This window comes from Toxoplasma gondii, chromosome X (genome assembly GCF_000006565.2).
Source record: "Toxoplasma gondii ME49 chromosome X, whole genome shotgun sequence".
Lineage (NCBI taxonomy): Eukaryota > Apicomplexa > Conoidasida > Eucoccidiorida > Sarcocystidae > Toxoplasma > Toxoplasma gondii.
Genome location: NC_031478.1, coordinates 6,884,826 through 6,907,916, shown reverse-complemented (window position 1 = coordinate 6,907,916; position 23,091 = coordinate 6,884,826). Strand labels below are relative to the sequence as shown.

Below are 23,091 nucleotides of genomic sequence, written 5' to 3'. Positions count from 1 at the left end.
GTCTTTCCTGACGGCCCCGCGGCAATCCGATGCGTTCCTGCCAGCCGTAGGCATATTTCATAGCGCACCACCGGATCGAGCTACACCGCAGCTGGATGTGGCTTTCCAAGATACGGATATTTACACGCCAGCGTTAGTACTTTCGCAAAGGTGTTGCACTTTTGCCTGTAGCGACGCTACAGAGAATTGCTTTCTGGGGGTCGTTGCGTGAGAATGAAGGCATTCCTTCTCGTTGAGGGGCTGAACATTCGCATCAGTCATTGTCTGAAGCAACGAGAGGGATAGGACGTCTGTTAGGAAATGTGAACGAGGGAAGTACAGAGGGCTGGCTATCTTGCCTTTAAAAACATTTGCTTGGACGGTGCAGAACTTGCGGAGTGTTTAGACTCGCGTCACCAGAAGGCATCGAAAAACGCCCTACCCGTTGTCAGGCTAGATACCGCACGTCGAATCATTGATTTTTCTTCTAAAATCCCTTGCCCGATCACAATCAGCGCCCAAGCTATGTTTAACGGCGACTTAGCGTAAACAGTGGCAGGGCTTTGGTTCCCGTAGCATCAGTAGACGAACTGTAGTTCCATTGACAGGGATTCGATCCCCAGTAAATTGAGAATTATCTGCACTTCTCGGTGCAGAAAGCGTTTTACTGCACTCTGGGAGGGCGGGACACAGGGGCCGTGTAGGACTAATCTTTGGGAATTTATGCTGACTAAACGCACGATTTCAATAGATGACAGACACATTCAGAGACTCTACGCAGGATGCGAAATGCGTCTTGTTTGAGTCGTCATATTTGCAACCCGATTATGTGTGGGACTCTAAACTTTTACAAGGTTATCGCGGACTAGAACGCGTCTTCAAATGTGGTGAGTCGACAACTCCACAGTCCGAAGAGTGGAATGATGACTATACAACATCTCTTACACTAATCATGCTGCATCAGTTCCGTGGAATATCAGATTCGATGACATGACGATCACAGAGGGAATCCGATATGGAGTATTCTCGCCCACACATCATGTACTGATTTCTGCCACGATACGATGAATCGAGAACACGAATCGTCATCAAAGAAGCAATGGAGCGGCAGAGTGGACGCATTTAATAAAGTTAGTTCTGAGGCAAAAAAGGTAGTAAATTTCTTTCCGCTTGTGCGGGGTTTCAGTGGCCCTGAGAAACGTCGCTCCTCGCCTGTGACGCTGACTGCCACAAATTCCACCATAATCGTAACTCATCTGTTCCCACACCAGTGTTGCTTGGAAAAGCAGCCTTTCAGCATTTTGAGTTTCTATTTCAGCAAAAATGAAAAGAAGAAACTGAGCCACAACTGGAGAGAACAATACGCTTCGATTCAGTTTCGAAAACGACTCCAACGGGTCAGTGCGCTGCACACAGAGTGTTCTTTCAAACCCATAGCACACTTTGTTGGTCATGTGCTCCTTGAATAGACGGTTGAGAAGGGACCACATCTCGGAGGAAGAAGCAAAACGAGATTAGTTCGGTGACTGTCGGTGTATATGTTATTTCACATGTTCCAGCTTGACCGTTCTGTGCTGCACTGCGGCGCAGATTGGCATGCTTGATGTCTGAACAACTGCTCTCTAAGAAATGAATGACTTGCAAAGCAACACGAATATTCCCACGTGCTGGGAAGAATTGATGAACTCCACTACGATTCTTTCTGAATACTTTGTGCCGTCATGCAGAGCAGCAAAGGTCACGCACAAAACAGCTACGTGTCTTGCTTGAATGTGATGTCCTCGTTAACGGAGTGCATTACTCGTGTATCCCGTGCTGTACAAACGGGCGATGTCGATTCACAGAATTCGTAACGAAAGGTATCGTTCTCGTTGGGTCTCACACGGTGGTGTAGGCAACAATTTGCGCCGCCACCTGAGTTGAGTAACCACAACGATCTAAAGAAAAACGATTTTCACCATCGAGATGAGGGCATGGGCTCTTATTGCCGCGGCGACTGCTGAAGTCTCTGCTGTGGCAGGTCTTGCCACTCTACGGGGCGTCTGGATGAAAGAAATCAATGGTGGAACCACCGTCCATTTAGGTCAGTTTCCTTGTGGTACTACGCGGCCACCGAATTCAATGTCGGATAACGGCCACAATATAATATACCTTTTTGCTTGCAAGGTGGAGTAAAATGGTAGAGAATGAGCACGTTTAAGCAAGCTCCGCATTCCTAATCCGCTGGCGAATGAGTGTGGCAAGCCGTCAGCAAACATATTCACTTCCCCTCGGATGTCAAAAACTTGCGGAGTGCATTACCTGTCCTGGCGAATCAGACTATGCAGCCGATTGTGGTTTTTCCTGCTTTTGGTTTTACATTACGACAGTAACACCCCAGTGCTAGCTGCAGAAAAATCTAAGTTAATGTTGAAGATGCATGCAGCAGAGAAGGGGAAAAAGGACTAAAGCGAGGGTTCAGACACCGTTCGAGGCAATAGTTGAAGTTGACACCTCGCTGCAATCATGAAGCCAATGTCCGAGCGCGACTCCGAACCACGTGTGTCTGGATTTCAAAGACGTCGCGTGCTGGACCCGGCCTGCTGTCTCCGGTGCTTTCAGGATTAGCAGCAAGCCTCCACGCTCTTCTACAAGTTTTTGGGGCAGCACTACTTCCTGTGATTATGCTGAGGTCAAGCTTTACGACCGCAACACGACTTTTTCTCTTTCTGCATGCCTCGTTCCTCCTTATTCTTGCCTCGTGTGTCGGCACTGATTTGCCCTCGTTCTACCTGACCCATGCCTTGACTGGCCTAGTATCCTGCGCGGCCGAGACCTTGCTGAACTGGACCTTACTCACATCTCGAGACCCCAATGAGCAACTCGAAGATTTTGCGAACTTTCACAAGGTGTATGATGTCGGAACCCTCCTCGGTGCTGGCGTCTGTGCTACTGTTTTCATTACCTACGAGTTGTGGGTATACAACATGACCGGCACGGGGACGGCGAATTGTTCTTCACAACTGGGAATCCGAGCCGTCTTGGGGGTCCATGGGATTATTATGATGCTCAGCTTCATCGGTCAGTTCAGCGCTCCTGTTCCTTCAAGTGAGGAATGTCGTCATAATGGGTCGGTTGTACCGCCTTGTTTAGGCCACCCAAGATACTTGCCTGCGGACCCGCAGCTCACAAGGAAACCACCATTACAATAGATTTCGCATTTTCTTCTGGTTTATCATGTAGCATTTGAGCTCCCTTGTCTTCTGCGGGCTACCTAGAATGAGGAACGACAGAATAGATGCACTAGGGTTATTTAGCACGCGCCGAGTATAGCATCAAAAGCAATCGACCACGCCTGCTAATATGGTGAAGACTTACAAATATTGATATTTCCGGTATTGCGCTAATAGCTCATGACGTATCGGATATCGCCGCGAACACAAGGTTGCAGAATGAACACGGTTATGAGTTATTGACGTTGGGTTTTGTTAATTACAGACTGTGTGGCAGTACGAGGGTACACATATGAAGACCTGATGGACGCGCTTAATCTCAGCAAGAACTTGGAAGAGAAGGCCGCAACAGAAGACGAAATCGAGAAGACCAACGAGCAAGAAAAGAGGCGGGTTTCGCTTCATGCAGGCATGCCGATTCTGAAAGTCGAAGACGGCAAGACGATTGCACGGCATCCCACTGGAAGATTCCAGCCACAGCCGACAACCTCCGGAGTCAGACCCGTCGCAGACCGGACCATCTTTGACCGAGACAACGAGGATGAATACGATTATACTGACAGCTATGGGGAAGATGATGACAGTCTCGACGACAACCGTTACTTCTCCTCGAGTACTGACGGCCTCAGCCAGGCATCTGTCCGTTCGGACCCAGGTACCCTCGGAGACGCGCATGAAATGCTCGCAAACAAAAACGCAGTGACGCGATCGAGTCTATGCACCTTGGCGGTTGCAGTCCTGCATCGCTCCTCAACATAGTTCCGACATCCTGTTTGACATATTTCACTCCATTTGAATTGTACATCATATCCCCTCCCCCTCCCCCGCCATACCCTCCGGCACGTCCCTGAAGCTCATGACGGCTTCTCTCATGCTAGGATCTGCAGAGAATCTGCCGGCAATCGCATGTAATTTGCGGACAGACGTGCATCTGTTGCTATGTTCTTTTGTGGCAGTTTCAATGGGGTCGTCAGACCACACAAGCTGCCATTCTTCCTGGACTCCCCGAGAGTGTGCAGTCAATGCCACCAAATTCGATGCGGGCCAAGAACGAATGCACTGTCCGGCAGCAGAAGTAAAACAAACACCAATCTTTTCAAACGACGCTCCAGTTCGTTCGTCACCGGCTTCAGCCATATCAGAGAGGTCAAAGGATGTGAGTTAGTCTGCCTGCATCCAAAGCTTCAAAAAAAGTGAAAATGCGGTAGATGAGATGAAGCACCGCCAGACAGATCGCCACGGCAGGAAATAGTACGGAATCGCGTTTGTCGGAACTAGTGAATATTTATTAACAAGGGGCGGCAGACAAATGTGCTACACGCTGCCCTTGTTGGCTGTCGATTCTTACCTTCAGGAAAAGGGGAATGCGTGTTTTACATCCTCGAAGATTGAAACGGTGACGGCATCATGTCGCCACGATAGTTCGACATATGTGAAGTCAACAAGTTACTCCACCCTTCGGAGTCCTGGTTTATTGTGGTAACGAGAAGCTCTGACCTAGCAGACAGACTGCGTAAATGGATGTTTCGTACTGCCTGCTTTCGATGCATGTAGGCTTGCTCTCTCCCATTGGCGTCTTCGCCGGTAACCGAAGATGTTGAACTTGTCTATGATTACTCGCGCGACTACACAGAAAATAATATCCCGAAGACAGACACGGCTGAAGGCGTCGGGCCCATCGAAGCAGGTGAGAGAACCGGTTGCATATGCGACCGCAGGAATCACACTTAAAAGTCACAACCGAATACTAAGAATTCCATCTACAACAGACCACCCTGTCAAGTTGCCTGGAGTCAACATGACAAAACTCGTACGATTTGAGAATTCAGGCGCTGGTGGAAACACACATCTGCGACGTCTGCGTAGGTTCAGAGATTAAGCCTTCCATTAATACCGATGCTTCTCCGGTGCGCAGTGAAGGACGGTTGCAACGGCACGAGCTCAACCACCGACCACCTATCGACCGATCCCGAGGGTCTGACGAAATGTCCCTATCGTCTCTTAATCAGTCTCCCTTGAGTTCAAGTTCGAGTGGCTACCACAGCAGATCACCATCGCCAGTAAGAGCATCGTTTTCCGAAACTCAATTCCTAACGCCCGAAAAAAGACAAGCGGCAATGACAGAGGTTTATGAGGTTCCCCCCCGCCTACCATCAAAGCGAGGATCTGTCAATTTCGACCACTTCGCTACCTTCTTCAGTCCTGGTGCTTCCACCGAGTTACAAGGAGATCATGAAACAGACAGCAAATACCAGTAAGAGATTGCTAATGCAAAGTCGTAGAGGTCGAACTCACAGTAGGCGCAGCGGAAGATTGTCTACGAAAAGTGTGTTCTCCCATCAAAATTGCTACCTACTGTTAATGCAAGTTGCTATAGGTGCCAAAGATATCATTTACACTTTAGTGCGGCCTTACAAGTTAGAATGAACGATATGTTATACTCTCGGTACACCTCTATTCGACAGCCAGTGCGTGGGACAGACTTGGGTCAGTGTGCAGTGTATCAAGAAGTACAGGCGGTTGTACTTCATTAACAACGCTAAATCAGATGTCTCAAGGCATTGTCGGTGTGTTCGACGCGAAAGCGCAGTCGCAGTGGAATCAGCCAGTTTCTCTACTTTTTGTTTATAGACGCACGACCAGAGGTGTGTGCCCGAGCGTAGGGAAATTGTCCGATCGACTCGACATGAAACTTAAACGCGAGAAAAGAAATAGACTTGGACCACCGGTTTGTTTTCGACGTAATGGGCCATCGCTGGTCTCCGGTTTAACGATCAGCAAATACGGTGGACTCAAGCAAGCGCCTCTGGAGTTCAAAGCTCATGATGAGAAACGAAAAGAACGGGCGGAAATTCGCGGAGGAAAGGACCTCCACCTGTTTTACTACAGTTTCTCCGCAAACGCGCATATTTGCTTCACCACCAAAGAGGTGACGGAAAGAGTTGGAAACATCTGGATAGAGAGACACATGATCACCATACCACAGCTGGATTTCTTGCCCCTCAAGTCGTACAACAAAGAGATGTTGACGGATGACGCTCTCAAGAGTTCTGTCGCAGTCGTCCGTAAGGCGAAACGAGTTGACTGGCATCGCAGCACAGATGGCACGTTGCCGCCAAATAAATGCATTGAGCCCATGTGCAGCCTTCAAATAAATAAAACAGGGAGGTCTTCTCTCATCGTTTACTTACGTGGACACAGAGACGAAAGTCTCATCGGATCTGCCGCAATTCCCTGAATAAGAGAGTCATTTTAGTTGCACTTGTACGTGTTGAATCTGCTTGAGCATGCCCTTATTTACCATCCTGCAGCCAGTTTCGATATAACATTGCTTGTGAGTTACCAGCAATGGTTCAACGTACCCCAGATTCGCAGTTGCCTATCGTGAATGTGAAGACGGTGGGTACTGTATCTTGCTTTCACGGTGCAGCACAGCCAGTCGACAGGCATCTCCGTAAAATCATTGATGCAGTGAACAAAGAAACCCCCCCTTGACTGCTTCCCGCTATTTCGGACTATTCAGGAGAAACAAGGGCCGCTGTAAGAAAAGGACCGGAATCCGTACTTTCAACGAATGCTCTCCGGGTTTGGCCAGTTTTCTTTTCCGCGGCGGTCTTCTACATAACAACTCTAATCTACACTCTCTTCTGTGAGGTTTCTTCTGTTGTCGATCACAGGGGTCACTGCGTTTGCGCTCGACTGAATATTTAATCGAGTAGGCTCTGTAGGCCGTACGGATCTGCCACTTTATCGCTGCGTCGACCGGCCCAGATGTGGCAGAAGTATTACAAACCTAACGTGGTAGTACTCAGGCGAATTTTTCGCCACCGCGCATGAGAAAGGGACGGGGCTACGAGTGATATGAACTGGAATATCTTTATTGTTTCCATCGGTGCACACATGCCGCCAGCGTATAAAAGATTAACGGGCCACCACTGAGACAACAAATGTGCCGGGTTCCTACTGACATATGCTTTGCCAGTGTTTCACCAGATGCACGTATTGGAGTCTTCCGCTGGTCTGTCTTCGCTAGTAGCTCTCGGATGCTTCGTCGTTTCTTTCCTCCTTTCCTCATCTTCTCGAATCTCTTTTCGGCATAGTTCACAAGGTAAGACAACTTCCCCGCAATCGAATGGGGAGACCACACACGCGATGGTCACCCTCTGATAAGAGAAAAGAACCATGCCACTTGTCTGGGGCGATATTTAAGCAGATGATACTACACGACTTCGGCTGAGATCTGCTGAGTCGAGAATGCGTGCAGCACTGCCGAACTCCACACACGATCCACAAAAAAGGGGATACCATTTGAAGCCGATGCTTACACGCTTTTTTTCTTCTAAAACCTGCCTGTCACGATTTCCATTTTATTTGCACGAGCGCCTCAGTCGTGAAGGGGTGTTTTGCGGTTGCGACTCAGAGCCTGTATGCAAGCGCTGAGCCTTCCGAACAGTGTTAGCCGGTTGAGTGTCAAGCTTATTTTGCTCTGCGTGTATTGCACACAGTGCTGTGGACAAGCTTATTACTCTGTTGAAGCCCACCCTCGTTTCCTTGTCTTCGCTTTGGAACTCTACTCTCAAACTTCGCAACGCAAGAAACGCGAATTTAGCTGTCGACCCGAGGTTAGCTCGTTTCTGTGGAACACGCAGTATGCAGTGTCTCCCTCCATGTACGAACGGCTTTTTCTTTAGGACACGCTGTATACTATATTATGGGCTCCATATTCCAGGTAAGGCGGGCATTCCGAAGAGAAGCCACGAGGTCCCACATGCCGTCAATCTTGGTGGTTCCGACACAGACAAACTGTCCACCAAAATCTTCAGAGTTTGTTCCGTTATCTCCTTCAGTTGTGGCACATGAGAACGTGTTCTTCAGATCGGAGTGCTTTTCGCCATGGGCTTCACCACAGACAGAGCCACTGTCGTCACGCTGATGCTGATTTGCTGTGGTGGGGCTGGCATGTCCATGCCGGCGGGCGTGAAGGCTGGAACCAAGATGGTGCCCGTGATGATGCAGCTTCAGCAATTCGATAGCCAGCTGTGTTCGGCTCATATTGTGAGGATTCTGTCTCCCACGATCACAGGTAAGCAGAGCCTACTGCGGCGTCGCCTGCTTCTAGGGCGAGATGGTACTGCATGCTGGAGCATCAACTGCCAAGGTTCCTCCAGCGAAAAACAATGGAAGCTGCCTCGTCTCGCCACTTTTCTCGTTTGTGCATTCGATGAATCGCTCCGTTCTGTGCTCAATTCCATGCAGGATGCTTGTACCATTGGGATAGAACTGCCCCGTTTATCGTCTCGGGGACCATTAGTGAGTTGACTTAGACGAAGCGATAAGATATAACACTGTAGGCGAGATCGGCACTGTCACTAGAATGCACTTCGACTCACCAGTTGTATGAACCTACAGCAAATCCATTGGTGATTTGTCGGCTTCGGCATCGAACATCTGCTATCGTAATGTATTAGAGTACAAGCTGTCGCATGTAGGAAGCTGGCGCTGTGCTTGACCTTTGCGCCTTTACTCTTTTTAGTGGCAGTTTCTTTCACTGTAACAAGCACTACCTTCTGGCTGCGTCCGCGAGCCTGGGCATTTGATGTATCGACTGTTACGGAAGAGTGTGGCCGGCGTCTCTCGGCCTCCCCAACAAAGACTGCGGATGGCTTAGAAGACGCGTCCGAAACTTCGCCAAAGAATTTAGCTCCTGAGCCACGTGTTGGAGCTGCGGACGCAAACGGCGACCCCGCAGAGGTGATTCATACAAAAATAACTAGAGTGCAGCAAGCGATCAAAGATCTAACAGATATAGGTGAGAAACCAGCAGTTCTTCCCGGATGCGTCCCTGATGCTGACGAGGCAGCGGATGGAGAAGCATCTCCGGTGCTTTGGGGACAGATTGTAAAGTCTTTAGACGGTCACGCGTCCCCACTGAGAGCATTCAGCCGACAACGTGCCAGCAGAACCTGATACTGCGTTCTTGGAAGTTCAATCACACGCGTACGAATGTTTTGGCATCAAGTCTTCCGGGCCATCTGTTGTCACCGGCGCCTCCCAGACTTGTCGCCCAGATTACGCAGAGTCTCGTGATTAGCAACCCAGGCGAAGAAATTGTATAATCTAGGACTTTGTGGAATGCCTTGACGGTGGCGACGTGCGTCTGGATCACTGTCTCGGACGTCTTTGCTTCTGTCATTGGCGCAGACTGATAGACCGTCACAATGCTGGATTGCCTCCGAAGTAACCCTTTCACGGCTCTGGAGCTCCGTCGCAGTCGCGTCACTCTCGTATCTGTTGGCCACTCACCGGCAATGAGACACAACGCATCTAATAAAAACTGGGCCGGAGATTACACACATTTGGCGGCCGTGATTGAACGGATAACAGAGAATTAAGTCCACCACCTGTACAGCCCAAGCTTCCCGCAGACGTAGTCAACGAGATATCGGAATGCCGCTGCAAGAAATGAGCCGTGACCCACAGAACCATAGATTGCGTTGGAACAAGTGCAGGATGCAACGTTAGTCACTTTTTTGGCTCGACTATGCTGTATCTGGTATTGGTAACGACTCACGTTCTGTGGTACGGCGTTGGGTGTTATCATCAACTTAAGATGGTAGGAGAAACGCGTGCGAAAGTGGTAGGAGGACAATCGCGTCAAGCCCAATACAGACACAGAGCATACCGTCGCACAGCTACTGCGAATTGGATTCAAAGTCACGAGAGTTACGATGCACACGTGGAGAATGGTGGTATAGTGAAGAGGTGGAAACTTGTACGCCTAGGTGCACATAGTTTGACGAAGCCTCCTATTTCGTGGGATATTACAAGCGCTATCAAGTATGTACATTTTCGCTCAGCCTAATGGGCGGGACACGTGATTGCAGATCCTTGCTGCCTCATTAGTTACAACTGAGTGTCTGCCGACGTCATCTCGGGGCTAGGGGGCCTTTCATTGGACAAGAGACTCCCGCAGCATTAACAAGACAGACGGCTTGCTACTGAAGGGAGTGTACGCGCGTTTATCGTGCATCACTAAACCGCATCACACAAACGTGTCGGCACAGAACGTGAGAACGGGCTTAAATGCAGTCTTTTGCATTGTGGGGGATGTCCAAAGTATCGCTTGGCTCCACTAGAATCTCGCCACAGGGCCCCACAGTGTAGCCAGCGCTCATTAAGCATAACTCAGTTTTGATTGATTGAGGCAGGGGGTGTCGATTCACATGAGTAGCTCGAAGGAAACAACAGTGTGTTTGCAGTGACGTTTTCATGGCAGGGAATGGCGTACCTGAGTTACGCGGTGGTCAGCTCCATTCATTAGCTGTCGAAACTTCTTAACGCGGTGCAGTAACCGTCATTTGGACAGTCCAGTACATGTATCCCGTGCTCAACACTGAGTGTGCTTTTTCTGGGCGCGTCGTCTTATGCGAATATTTCCACTTTTTTGGTCTTTAAGTAGTCGATCCTTCATCTACCTCTGACCGGTTGATTCACAGCTCTGACATTCCTGCTCGCGTTTTCGGCACTTCCGGGTACACTACCCCCTCGACATTATAACGCCGTACATAAGTGGAAGGTTCTTGACAGCACTAGTTTTCAGATTCACTACTATCCGTGTCATTTGGGATCAGAAATATCTGTAAGGCACTTCTTTCATGACACTGTTAAACCGTGCCTCCACATCTGCAGTGGACATGAGCGCGCGAGTAGTCTCGCCGGCTCAGCAGGAGGCCAGCGAATCGCTACGACTTGTCATTCGCCACATGGTTTGAGGGAGGCCGGCAAAGCTCTTGAACTAAAAACGGAAAGCAGTATGCGTTGTGCTTGTGTAAAAAAATATGGAAACAAAATTCGATTCTATGCAAGTAACCGAAGTCTGACTGCCTGTGGTATGAACGTGTGTGGGGTGTGGATGCCAGCCTTTTCAGAGAGTGGACAAGATAAGCAAAATATTGTAACTGTGGCTCTCACATCATTCGAACTGCATAAGCCGAATCTCGCTGAGAGCATCCTTCGACAAAAGCGATTATTTTGCTGATCGTTGCAACGGTCACCGTTTTGACGAGAGTTTCAGAAACAGGTGGCTGCACTTTCGCAGCTGCAGTAGGCAGTGATGGCCCGTAAAGCCGCAGCCAGGACCTTGTGAAACCATGAGACCTGCAGTTGCGCTTCCACCGCTCCTCCGTCAGGAGTCGTGTTCTTCGCTGCAGTCGTCAGACCAGCCTTTCAGTCCTCGGCGACCAAAGACAGCTGCTGGAGCGCCAATCCCGAGTGCGTTGAGCTGCGACAATGCGTTCTCCAACGGCATCGTTAATGCGATGGAGTCTTTCACTGTACGTGACACACATGGTTTGTCAACAGTGTAACAACGAAGAACTGCTGTAAGCCGCAAGTGTGCAGTACACCGGGAGCTTCAAGTACGCGCCTGAAAATATGAGTTGGAGGAGACAACTGTTACATGTCTATACCAGTCCATTGCCGAGTAGGACACCCCGTACTGCACACAGTCTGCCTTCTCCCGAGAAGGAAGGGACGGCGGGCTGAAAACGTCCACCTCACAGAGCGGCTTCTCACACTGAAGTGATGGGAAGGGAGCACCTCGGGCTGTGTGGCAAAAATAGTGGAAGTCAGGTCGGCCAACTATTGGCCAAGTTCCTTGTTTGGAAGAAACAGATGCACCGAGGAACTTCTGCAGTGGTGAAACAACATGGTATTCGAGCTGCTGTAATCAGAATCAATTTCTGTAAAACACTCGATGAACCCGGAATATTCTGTACGGTATGAAGAGCTTCGAATTTCAAAAATGAAGGTCCGCCACATTGTTTCAGTCTGAGCGCACCATTCGCTATCATGACAGGCAGACCAGCTCACAATGGCGGCGGGAGTCGAGCAATTACTTGCTGATATGCGGAAGCAGTTTGACGACGTTCACATGGAAGTCCTCAAACAGACCGCGGATTTCACACGATTCAAGGTGCGTTTTCTTGCAACCACAGCCTCATCGGACAACAGTGGGAAAGTGTAAGAACGACATGCCTTTACTGTCCAGTCCTTGACAAAGTCGAAAATGATGTGCACCATTCAATATCAGAAAACGTTCCCAGTTTGCAGAGGAACTAGACAAATGACCCCATGGGATAGCTGGCTCTCCGAAAGACAGCGGTGCCCTTCTCTCTCTTCTGAGGGTCTCTCAGAACGACCAAATCTACTTTCCAGAAACACGTTTCCGTTGAGGAGGTTTGCAGACATTGCCAAGCTACATGATATGGCATGGCCAGCACCGCTTTTGTGGTCCGTTAACGGTTCTATGCACCCATATCTGTGTGTTTGAATGGGGGCTCAAGTGACACATACTATCACAAAGCTGTCTTCTTGGAGTTGTTTGATGTATGCCTTTTGACGGTGTGTTACCCGCTCTGTCGGAGAGGGAGCCTTCTCGTTTCATATGATGCTGCCACCCGAACGCACCACGTTTACTTTTACCAATTACCCAGTCCAGAATACGTCTGCCAAATGTGCTCCTCCCTGGCCCTTGTTTCACACACCGTGCAGGAAGGGATACGACAAGCGGACTCGGCGGAACAGCTGAAGGAGCAAGACATGACTCGCCTAAGCTGCGTATGAGTGACTCTGCGCAATGTACTTCCGGCTGCATCCTTTTCAGTATCGCTGCATTTCGACTGTCATTCTTCGGCTATGCGCATATCCTGTACTGGTACCCAGCGAGAAAACACGGTGTCTTCTGTTTTTGATAACTTCGTGAACAGCATGCCGTTTCATGTAAGGTTCGGGATGACATGTTGCTGACTCACTTCAGTTACGCGTCGCTGCAAATCTCTCCTGACCGCAGAAAGAACACCAGTTACAAGCAAAGTTGCAGGATATGCAACGTCGTATCGAGGAAACAAACGCTACCAGGAAAGTTTATAGACATATCCTAGACAGAACGAAAGTAAGGGCGTCTCTCCGACCTTTGGTAATTGCGTTTTGATTTACCACGCGTTGTAGTTACGGGTTAGTGATCCGTACAACCTGGTTCTTTCGACGGGAAATACACGTCTCTCATTGATGGCTGCAGGACAGGAAAGTATGTCGCAAGAATTTTACATGTAGAGGACCTCTAGGCTACCACCACTGAGATGTTAGTCTGTTCTGTGCAGTTCAGAATTTCTCCTGCACAAGGAACAGTGAAAGAGCATTTCGCGCTTTCCGTCGTGTTGCTCCTGGTACGATTCTCTTGTGACACTCAGAGAGAGAAAGAGCTTCTCCGTCAGCGGATAGTGAAGATGCAAGAGAAGTCAAAGGGTTACCAGGGAGAACTGAAAGAGAAGCAACGTTTGTTAGAGTAAGCGAACAGTCACAATAAACGAAAGCAAAGTTCGGCGGTGTAAATGAGAACGACTCATTGTGCGTGGGGGTGTGCCAAACTGGTACAGTTGACTTTGCGGTAGAAATGAAGGTGATACTGACTTCCTGACTGGACGGGCCTGTTGTGACTTCACGAGCCGAGACAACAGGTGTTTTTGTTAGAGGTGAACGTCCAATGCACTTGGTCTTCAGCCGCCACTGGCAGTGTAGTACATGCGGTTGAGTGATTGGATGGAAACCCGTAACATTCCTTGTTCTCAGAAAACAACTGCGGATGAAACATCGGCTGATGTCAGAGTCACGGTCGCTTGAAAATGTGAGTTGTTGCATTGCTTTTGCCCTGCTGAATAGAACACATTCGCACATCTGAGGTGATAGACGAAGCCAGCAAAGGACGATAGCAGAAGCAGCAGCGCCACCAAAAGTTGCACTCTGGGCATTGTTGTGTCATCGTGCCAGTCGAAACGAGCTTCCACACGAGATACCACCCGCCGAAAGGAATAGGCTATCCCTTTCTTGAATCTGCGAAGAATCGGTTGCTGCGGAGTTCTTAAGTGTCCATCTACAGGTGTCTTGATTCATCTCAGGAAGTGCACGCAGAAAGACAGCTTCGATCGACTTTCGTTAAAGAGATGGAAGATGCCCTCGCCTCGAAGAAAGAATCCATCCGAAAAAGGTGTAATCCCACCCAGCAGTCGGAAACGTTATCTTTCTCAACTCTGAAAGATGCTTTCTAGTTTAATGTCCAAGTCATACCGCAGCTGCAGCGCAGCCGCGAGCGAATACCGTCAACGCCTGTCCCGCCTGTGTGTTACGGTGTATCATGTAGTGTACTACATCCAACTGTTATCCGAATAGAGCTGTTACGCTTATTTTTAGGGAACTCACCTCAGAGGGGGTCTACAGCTTTGGTAGCCAAAGTGGTTTGGGCGCGTCTGTGTCCTTCTGATGTAGATACTCTGTTACTGAAATCCATCTAGTACGTCGAATAGTGTCTAGTTCTATCAGATCGAATCAGAAACATTCCTGGAACGTGGACGGCACTCAAGGGTCGATAGCTCTTGTCGAGCAATGGCACCTCAAAACCCCCTTCACACTACGAGCCGTTGGAATGTATGCAGACACAAACTTTGTCAATGGCAACAGTCAGTCATCAAGGACGCTGCGGCTGCAGCATTTTCCGCGTCGTCAGGACGCTGGCGAAGGATGTATGGCATGGAGAAGCTGATTGCGAACGCCCTGCAGAAAATCACAGTTGAGGAAGTCGAGAAGTCGCAGAATACAGAAGACACATTCCAGAAAATAAGGGAGGCGACGGTGAGACCGATAAAAATTGCATAGAGATTTTGCTTGGATTAACAACCAGTGTACGGAACGCAGTTGTCTTGAAAGCCGAACGCCAACCAGCATCGCGCCATACCCCGTGATTGCTAGAATGCTACTGTTGGTGACGCGTGGCTTGCGGACAGTAACACCAAGCAAGACCAGCGTGTGAACAAGGAACGAACCACCGCAGTAGATTTGGAGGGAAACGCAACATGCTCATAATGTTGTCCGTGCTTTGCCGGGCCTTCAGGGTCTTGACGATGTAATGGACATCGTACAGAAGTTCTTGAACAAGGACGTAGAGCACGGGCAGTTACAGCAGTTGGCGGCAGCTGCTGAAGCTCGATTTGAGGTGAGGAGATACGTTCGTAGCGTTGGATACATCAGAGGTCGCTGTTTGCGGCGTTTGGCGGGGCACGCGGTGCGTAGGGGATTGCAAACCATATGCAATACCAGTTGAGATTGTTAATGAACGCTCCAAAGACGGATGCGCCGGTAACATGATGTCAACAACCGCCTTTGAGCCCTATGCTAGGGAAATGTTGTTTTGGAAAGTACCGATGCTGTCGTCACTTCCCCGATTCCCCCGTTCGTTGCAGCAAACAAGAGCAAAGTATACCGAGGTACTTCAACAAGCAGCAGAAGAAACACTCTCCGGAGACTGCGGACACCGGAGGCACTTTTATGCGGTGAGCCAGATTATCGTGAAGCCCGTACGGAGTCACTAATTACAGAGTGTTTTGAGAAATTTCAGTTAGCCGCGTCCTTCACCGTGCTTGATGATCTCGAATGAAATGAAGTCACATTTTCTTTTCTATTCCCGTAGGAACTAGTAATCTGCAGATCGAAGGAAACACACAGGGACCAGTGTCGCGTTCCGGGCAACAGCCTGAATTTTTTGTAGAGAGAGTGTGGGAATGGTTTTGCGACGTATTACATAACACTGCTGTACTGTCCAGCGGGGCGAGAATCACGTGGATGCTTTCGGCTGCTTTTGTCGGTTTAGCGTGCTCTTGGTGTAATATCAAGACCTTGCATGCTTCACACGGTTACCAGACGATGTTGTCGTACCTGTGGGCACTGTGGTGGCCGCTGTTTTTATCTTTCTCCACACAAAAACGGAACGGATGAAGCATGGGAGTGTTCTTGATGCTCAATGCTGTGCAGGCTGCAGAGGCTCAAGATGAGACACTGCAAAGGGCTGTCAAACAACATATTGCCAGGTACGTTGTATTATTGTAAGAACATGCATTTGCTGTTTGTGGTCATTTGCCGCCTGTATGTTTTCTTCACTCGGATTTGCGTCAGCAAGGATGCCTAATAGGCGGAATGGTCGTTTAGTCTCGTGCCTTCTAGGGACTACGAATGATTTCGCTCAGCGTTCTCCTGATATAGATAACGGCTGAGCCGGTGCCGCCAAGTTCGCTGTGTTGGCAGAAGCTGAAAGACGTTTTCTGTAGGTATCCTTGGCTTGTGTGTGTCTTTTGCACAGCCTGGATGCATTAACAGAAACAACGACGCAGTTAGACCACGCGAAACAATGGGCAGGCCGAATTAATGCGCTGTTCGTCGCTGCCGGGCTTGAAGTATGTGGACGTTATACTGGAAGATAGATGCAGGGTTATCTTCGAATAAAATCTACATCTTGACTGGTTTTCGCTGAGGTAATCATGTTCAAGCCTCAGCATAGTTAGCCTTCTTAACAAAATTGCAGTTGCAACCTGAAATGGGGTACCTTTCTATTCTGACACGCAGGGGAAAACTGATAAAAGATACGAAATCCCCATTTCCCTGTGCAAGAAGCCTGTGCCAACTTTTTCCTGAGAGTGACCGATTCAGCTTCGTACTGTAGAGTGGCGACCTATGAAAGGCTTCTATTTGCCTGTATTTCTTGGAACTTAGGAACCGTTCGTCTGCGAATCTGTGGAGGGGCTTGTCAGCTACATTGCCGCAGTACGGAAGAATACAATCCCGAAATTGCTCGAGACGATGGAGGCTCAGGTAGTGGAGACGTCACCTTTGCACCAATTTGTTTCTAAGAGCTGTGACTGTCTCTGGGAGGAAATACAGTCTTCCTGAGGCATCAGCGGTCGACACGAGATATCTCTGCGCCTCTGTCATGGATTAGATAGCTGCTTTGACCGGATGCATTTGTTGGTGTATCATCTGTTTCTCCTTTATTTTCACTGTCGTACAATCTGACAGAGCCCCAGTGGAGAACTATCATTGCTTTCGTGGTCCCAAATATCTCCGCATTCCAGCTGCAAGAAAGCTGGCATCTTCACACTCACTAAAATACGTCTGTGATTCACAATCGTTACCCAGTAAACGTGGCTATCTGAAGCATCGATACGGCCTGATCAGGATTGTAGCTTATGCCTTTCCATCTTGTGAAAATAGCGAGCAAGACGCAAAATGCCACACCGTAAGTTGAACAAGTGATACTCCATGGTCTCTCTCCGCTGAAGATGTCCCAAGGTAATCACGGGGAAATACTGCTAGGGTACACTCAAGGAATACCGTGTCCGAGAGACTTTTGCGGTGTATGTGTGTCTTTGTTGAAAGACAAGCACTCAAGCTGGTCATGAAATTATCAGAGGCAAAAAAAAGTTTGTTTTTGTCTCTTTGGATGGCCTCTCCCCCAGGGTGAGCTGCAATCTCATGCTGGCGACGCGATCAATGAGCCACCGGCGACGCAGGGGCCGATGCCGGCGTTCGAGCGCTCGAGATTGGTCCTTAAGGAAGTGAACTCCCATCTGCATTTTGACAGGTCTTCTTCTGTGGAGGATAACTCTGACGAAGAAATAGTAGATCACGACAGGCTGGAGGGTAGCCCCGCTGATCACGCCAGCGGGATGGTGGAACGTCAGCGAAGTACCAGTCACACTGTACAGTATTCACCGGCCCTGCTGAAACCAATCACGGCAGAAGTCGGCAGGTCCACATTGGTCGGCGAAGTATCGCAACCCGACGTTACTACAGCTGAAGGACAGTCGGCGAGCCCGCGGGACGCCGAATTACACGGAGACGAAGGACCTCGTCTCGCATACGCTGCATAGAAAAGCTGCCGTATTGAACAACTACGACGTTAGGCATCAGAGACGCTTGGCCACGAGGTGCTCCTTATACGATTTTAAGATGTTCCGCGTAAAACGTCTTCAGACGCGTTCGGGACGAACATGGTATCTCGCACAATGAGGTAGCTGGGATGGAGGAATTGAGAAAACACGCAACCGCATCTCAGTCCCGGTCGTTACGGGGGTTTGGCCCTCCCAAGACACATGAAAAGCAGAAGAATTAGGGAACCGGTACTTCGTCGACATACAGCACATCGACAACATATGCCTGTCACGCGTATGCCTGCGGCAGAGACTCCAGTTCGCCGCAAACACCTCGACACTCGTAGCCGATGTATCACACTAGAGCTTCTCAGAAGAAATCCGTTAGCGGCCGAGCCTGCATCGAAGTACTGGAACAGCTAGGAGTCAAGCTCCGCAGGAGGGCGGCCGACCCGAAGCTACAGAATCGGCTCCCCAGGTTATCTGTGGTGTTGTTGTTTTATTGTGGCGCGTGCTGCGTCTGTTATCTGCGGGCTACGATCCAAACTCCGCACAGCGGGAAAATGCTAATCACGAGTGGTACCTTTACTTCACCCTAACAGGACGGTCAACCGTAATGTAGGTGGTTCTGCTACAGATGCACAGGCTTTGTGTTCAGAGCTGGGCGCCACCACCAGCTCACGAAGAAAAGCTAGGGAGTCGTCAAGCGACCGTTCCATCGGTGAAACCAGAGCACAGGATCGGCCGTTTTATTCGGCTGGTTTGAAAAACTAACAGCACCAAGACACAGGAAGGAATTCCAAGGCACACGCCTGAGCTGAAGAAATTTAAGGAACGGAATAACGAAAAACGCCATAAAGGCGAAGGCATTTAGGCTTGCTGCGTTGGCCGCCCCTTACAATCGTCTTGTTTTAACACGCCCTCATGAAGGTTCCCTCCACTCAATCCCACAATGATACCTCTCGACATTAAATTGCTTCGGAAACGATCGTGTGTAGCGGTCCGCTGTATCCCCACAACTGCACTTCTCTCCCCATGTAGACGCGAAAAGAACAACCACCGCTCATTCCCTCATCCGTCCTTGTCCCACACGGTAAACAAAAAACGTCTGCGCTCTTCGCTGCACTTCGGTACGAAGCCCTCGGGCTGTTGCAGACGATCACGTATAACCTGTCAAAAATGTCTCTCGAAACTGAAAAGGAAATCTGTCGACGTCGTCACACTCGCCCCAGCACCGGGCTATAAATACATCACCTGCAGAAGTCGCCGGGCTGCAGAGAACGGTGACGTACCGCATCTTCCACCTGACACAACAAGAATACGGCGATACAAACGAGAAATCAAAACCACTCAGAAAACAACGCCGTCCTTTGCGGGCTTCATCCCACGCTGACTGTGGATCCCACGTGCTTACCATTTGTCTTGTCTCAGGAAACTGAGATGTGAGATCCACCACGAGGTCGAGAAGCTGACCTGTACACACAGTCAGGTAGCGCATAACACAATTCACAATTCACAGTCGAATTTCTGCTGGTTTCTTCTCCGGATGATTCAGCAAAGAGCAGCCACACTTTGGTCGGTGTGTCAGACCGAGCAAGCGACGTGGACGTACTCCGTGTCAGACAAGTCAATCTGCACTCAAACTTGAAAGTGTTTCGTTGCTTTGCGTTGTACATGGAGTGCGCGAATTCCCGCCTGTCTTCGTGTGCAGTCGCGTCTCTTCGCCCCTGCTCTCCGGGTGCTCTCCCCGTTTCCGAAGCCTCTCCAGAGGCTGGTTGCTCGCTTTCTCTGGTCGCTCCTCCGCTGATTTTGTCTGTCATTGGAGAATGGCCTCCGGCTCTCTCCGCCCTCTCTGAGGGCGCCCTTGACACGTCTGACGACACTGCTGCAGCCGCTGGTACACACGGGATGTCCACGCCTAGAAAACAAACCAGAAGAAAAGGCCATCATCCAGGTCGGGACACCACCAGACTCAATGCACTTACCCCGTGATAGTACAATGGACAAGAGAACTTGGATTAGGGAAACCTTTTTTCGTCTCAGTGTGTCACTGTTTCGAGAGACAAAGCCCACGAGCCACTGGTTTTGCTGGCCCCCAAAACTTGCCTTCATCCTCTTCAGTGTCACCCGAAACGGTGTGAAGCTCCGCTCGCTTCCCCCCTTTTTTTACTCTGCAAAGCCATGCGAAACTTACGCCTTCGCTTGCACCGGCGACCGCTCTCTTCCTCTCCAGAAGTAGCATCGGGAGACTCCACCAAGTTCTTCCTGCACGAGAAATCACGCAAAGAAGAAAAACTCGACACGATGCCTTCTAGCCGCACCCCCCCGATCCCTAGCGCTCTTCTAAGGAGCTACACGGTTTTGCTCGCCTGCCATTCGAAAGCGTAACACCTGAAAACTGCAGTCCCGTCAGCTTCCTACCAGCTCTGTCTCGTCAAGGCGGCCACGCGTCAGGGAAAACGACGGAAGACTAGTGCCGCTCCTTCCTCAGTCTACTCTGCTCCCGCCCTCCTCCTCAAACACGACAAGACACTCAGTAAAGCTGACAGTCGTGTGGCAATCCTGACAGTCCTTACGGAGCAGCTTCGAGTCTTTCGCCCGGAAGCGGCTGCCAGAAAGCTTCTTCTGGAGCACTCTGGATGTCCCCGTCGGCATTTTCCTTATCGGGAAAACACGCGCTGGCGTCTGATTCGTTTTCGCAAGACGGAGCCTCTGGACGCGTGTCGACGCGAGGCTCTTCTGCGCCGGTGGCCGCCGAACCGGGAAAAGAGGCGAAGAGTGAGAAGGCGTCCGAGTCTGTGGAACCCGCCACTGCTGCGGAGGCAAAGCCGTCTCCATTCGAATCAGACTGGGAAGCAGACGGGACTTTGTGCGGGTAGGACAGAAGGAACTGGTTTGCTTCTTCGACGCGCATCAGGGCCTTCCGCTCGCCTGCTTGCTCTGAAGGCTGCGCTGGGGTCTCTTCAAATGTCTCAGCAGTCGCCTCGACTCCCTCTCGCCAGGTCTCTTTTCGTTCTGTGAATTTCTGTGTCTCTTCTGGAAACCCTGGGAGGCGGCTGTTGCTCGCGGGATCTGTCGACCGCGGCGCTCTCTGTTCGCCCGCGTCGCTCTGACGTCCTTCACGCGCATGCAGACCTTGACCTTCACCCTCCAGCGGCCGCTTGAATGCCGAATTCGTGCGGGAGTTGTCTGTCTCTGGGGCTTGCTCCCCCGACACATGGAGGACGTCGTCCGATGGCGTTGCTTCTGCCTCCTGGGCTCCCGGCTCATACTCCGCGTCACCCGAACCTTCCTCCCTCCAATCGCGATATCTCGTACCTCCTCGTTCTCTCTCGCGCACAGGAACACGCGAAGCCGCGGGGTGGAAGAGCCTCGCGCGTTCCTCGAGAGATCCCGCGACTTCAGAGCCGAACTGTTCGTCCTCGTTCCCCTCGGCGCCTTCGTGGTCGCCTGCGTCAGACTCTTCCCCACCGTGCTCTTCCCCAAGCCACGCGTCTTCGTCGTCCATCTCGTCGTCGTCTTCGCCTTCGTCGCTTTCTCCATCGTCTTCGTCTTCCTCCTCCTCCTCTTCGTTTTCTCCCTCATCTCCGTTTTCTCCCTCATCTCCGTTTTCTCCATCGTCTTCTTCCCCCTCGTCTTCGTTTTCTCCCTCGTCTTCTTCTTCCCCTTCGTCTTCTTCTTTCCCTTCGTCTTCTTCTTCCCCTTCGTCTTCTTCTTCCCCTTCGTCTTCTTCCTCGTCGTCGTCTTCTTCCGACCTCTCACTTTCCGCGCAGCCCGCGTTGCCTTCGTCCGGACCGTCTGGAGCTCGCCGCTGGTCGTCGTCATCGGAGTCGAGGGTCAAGTCCACCACCTGGTCGTCCTCTTTGTCCATTTGGTTCCCGTCCATCGTGTCAATTCAGTGAAACTAACACACAGAGCCTCTGGGCGTCCAGAAGAAAATCTCACGACGTGCAGACGTGCGCACCAGCCAGTCAGGCGGGCGCAGAAAACCGCCAGAACGCGCGGAGAGTGTGGCGCGAACGTGACCAAATACGAGAAAGACAAACAGGAGAGACGAGAAAAACGGATGAAACAAAAAGTGGCTGCAGAAAGGAACCGCTTCGAGGAAAAAGTCCCGATTCGTGGATCTCAGAGGCGAACAGCTCGACAGCGTTCTCGGGTAAAGGCGACCCAGGCATGCACAGCGGCTGACAGTGCACCAGGGGTTTCACAGGGGAAACACCACAAGAAAAACAACTACGCAGGTCCAATACATAAAGAAACCGAACGCAAACGGCCAAATTCCTTCTGGATTCATCTGCGAAATTCAGCTGCGGATGACCTTGCGGGGCGCTGCCTACAGGTATTTTGGGGGACCTATAGGGGCCTTCTCTCTAGACGGAAAGTCCGCTCCGGCAAAAATTTCAAAACAGACGAATCACGCAATCCAAGACACCACAATCGAAGGCTTGAAAGCGTGCCAGGTGGATATCTTTTTTAACTCCCTGTAGATTCTGCGGCGTTTTTCCGTGGAAAGCAACTTAAGTCTCACTTTCAAAACACCGCAGCGCAGAAAGGCGCGCTTCACGTCAGTAGGTGTGCCAGGCTGTGTATAAGTAAATAAGGATGCTTGATCTCTTGATGCTTCGTTTTCAAGACACCCAAATGCCCCGACGTTTACCGCTTGTGGACACATAATGCCTTTGGATGTAAACAGCAGGCTCCTTGTTTCTGCTGACCTTGGTTTCCCGTGCTCGAAGTGCGTGATTCAACAAAGAGGCTCTTGATTCACTCCACTCACTTTCAGCACACGGCTTTCCTCGTATCATTTGTGAAACATGGAACCTTGTGGTTTTGTGTGAAATAACGTTCCTGCTGGAACCAATGTAATCTGTGCCCTTGTGTCACGGGCATCAAATCATGAGACGTACAGGCCCTACAAGCCAGCTCTTCATAAGATATGGGAACGTACCCAGCCGTTACACTTGCAAAGCGGCTTTTGGTTTAATGGAACTGCCACATCCAGATAACTCAAAACCAGTCAACCGGTCGACAAAGGAGCTTCGCTTTGCACAGGACATTCGGAACCGGAATCCATCTGAGCGAAGGAGTTCCAGGACAAATCACGTGTGAATATGCGGCGATATTCAGCCGGCTTGCCAGAAGAA

At 50.3% G+C, this 23,091-nt stretch overlaps 3 protein-coding genes across 3 annotated transcripts; 2 read left to right on the top strand and 1 right to left on the bottom strand.

Annotated features, from left to right (window-relative positions):
* Positions 1 to 1,944: 1,944 nt before the first annotated feature.
* On the top strand, positions 1,945 to 8,515 carry TGME49_215328 (hypothetical protein; the record flags this gene model as incomplete). The annotated part of the gene is made up of 11 exons (XM_018779684.1): positions 1,945 to 2,062; positions 2,581 to 3,066; positions 3,469 to 3,846; positions 4,148 to 4,266; positions 4,746 to 4,878; positions 5,392 to 5,445; positions 5,855 to 6,256; positions 6,715 to 6,731; positions 7,228 to 7,299; positions 8,067 to 8,274; positions 8,448 to 8,515. The coding sequence occupies 11 exons, from the start codon at positions 1,945 to 1,947 to the stop codon at positions 8,513 to 8,515; spliced, it is 2,055 nt and encodes a 684-aa protein (XP_018635699.1).
* Positions 8,516 to 12,063: 3,548 nt separating this feature from the next.
* On the top strand, positions 12,064 to 18,330 carry TGME49_215320 (hypothetical protein; the record flags this gene model as incomplete). The annotated part of the gene is made up of 8 exons (XM_002370810.2): positions 12,064 to 12,165; positions 12,744 to 12,809; positions 14,706 to 14,876; positions 15,136 to 15,237; positions 16,053 to 16,108; positions 16,378 to 16,471; positions 16,788 to 16,886; positions 17,531 to 18,330. The coding sequence occupies 8 exons, from the start codon at positions 12,064 to 12,066 to the stop codon at positions 17,942 to 17,944; spliced, it is 1,104 nt and encodes a 367-aa protein (XP_002370851.1). The 3' UTR covers positions 17,945 to 18,330.
* A 345-nt stretch (positions 18,331 to 18,675) lies between these two features.
* Positions 18,676 to 22,021, bottom strand: TGME49_215300 (hypothetical protein). The gene is made up of 5 exons (XM_018779683.1): positions 20,521 to 22,021; positions 20,139 to 20,209; positions 19,557 to 19,862; positions 19,359 to 19,417; positions 18,676 to 19,248 (listed from the first exon to the last, which is right to left on the bottom strand). The coding sequence occupies exons 1-5, from the start codon at positions 21,828 to 21,830 to the stop codon at positions 19,195 to 19,197; spliced, it is 1,800 nt and encodes a 599-aa protein (XP_018635700.1). The 5' UTR covers positions 21,831 to 22,021; the 3' UTR covers positions 18,676 to 19,194.
* Between the last annotated feature and the right edge of the window lie 1,070 nt (positions 22,022 to 23,091).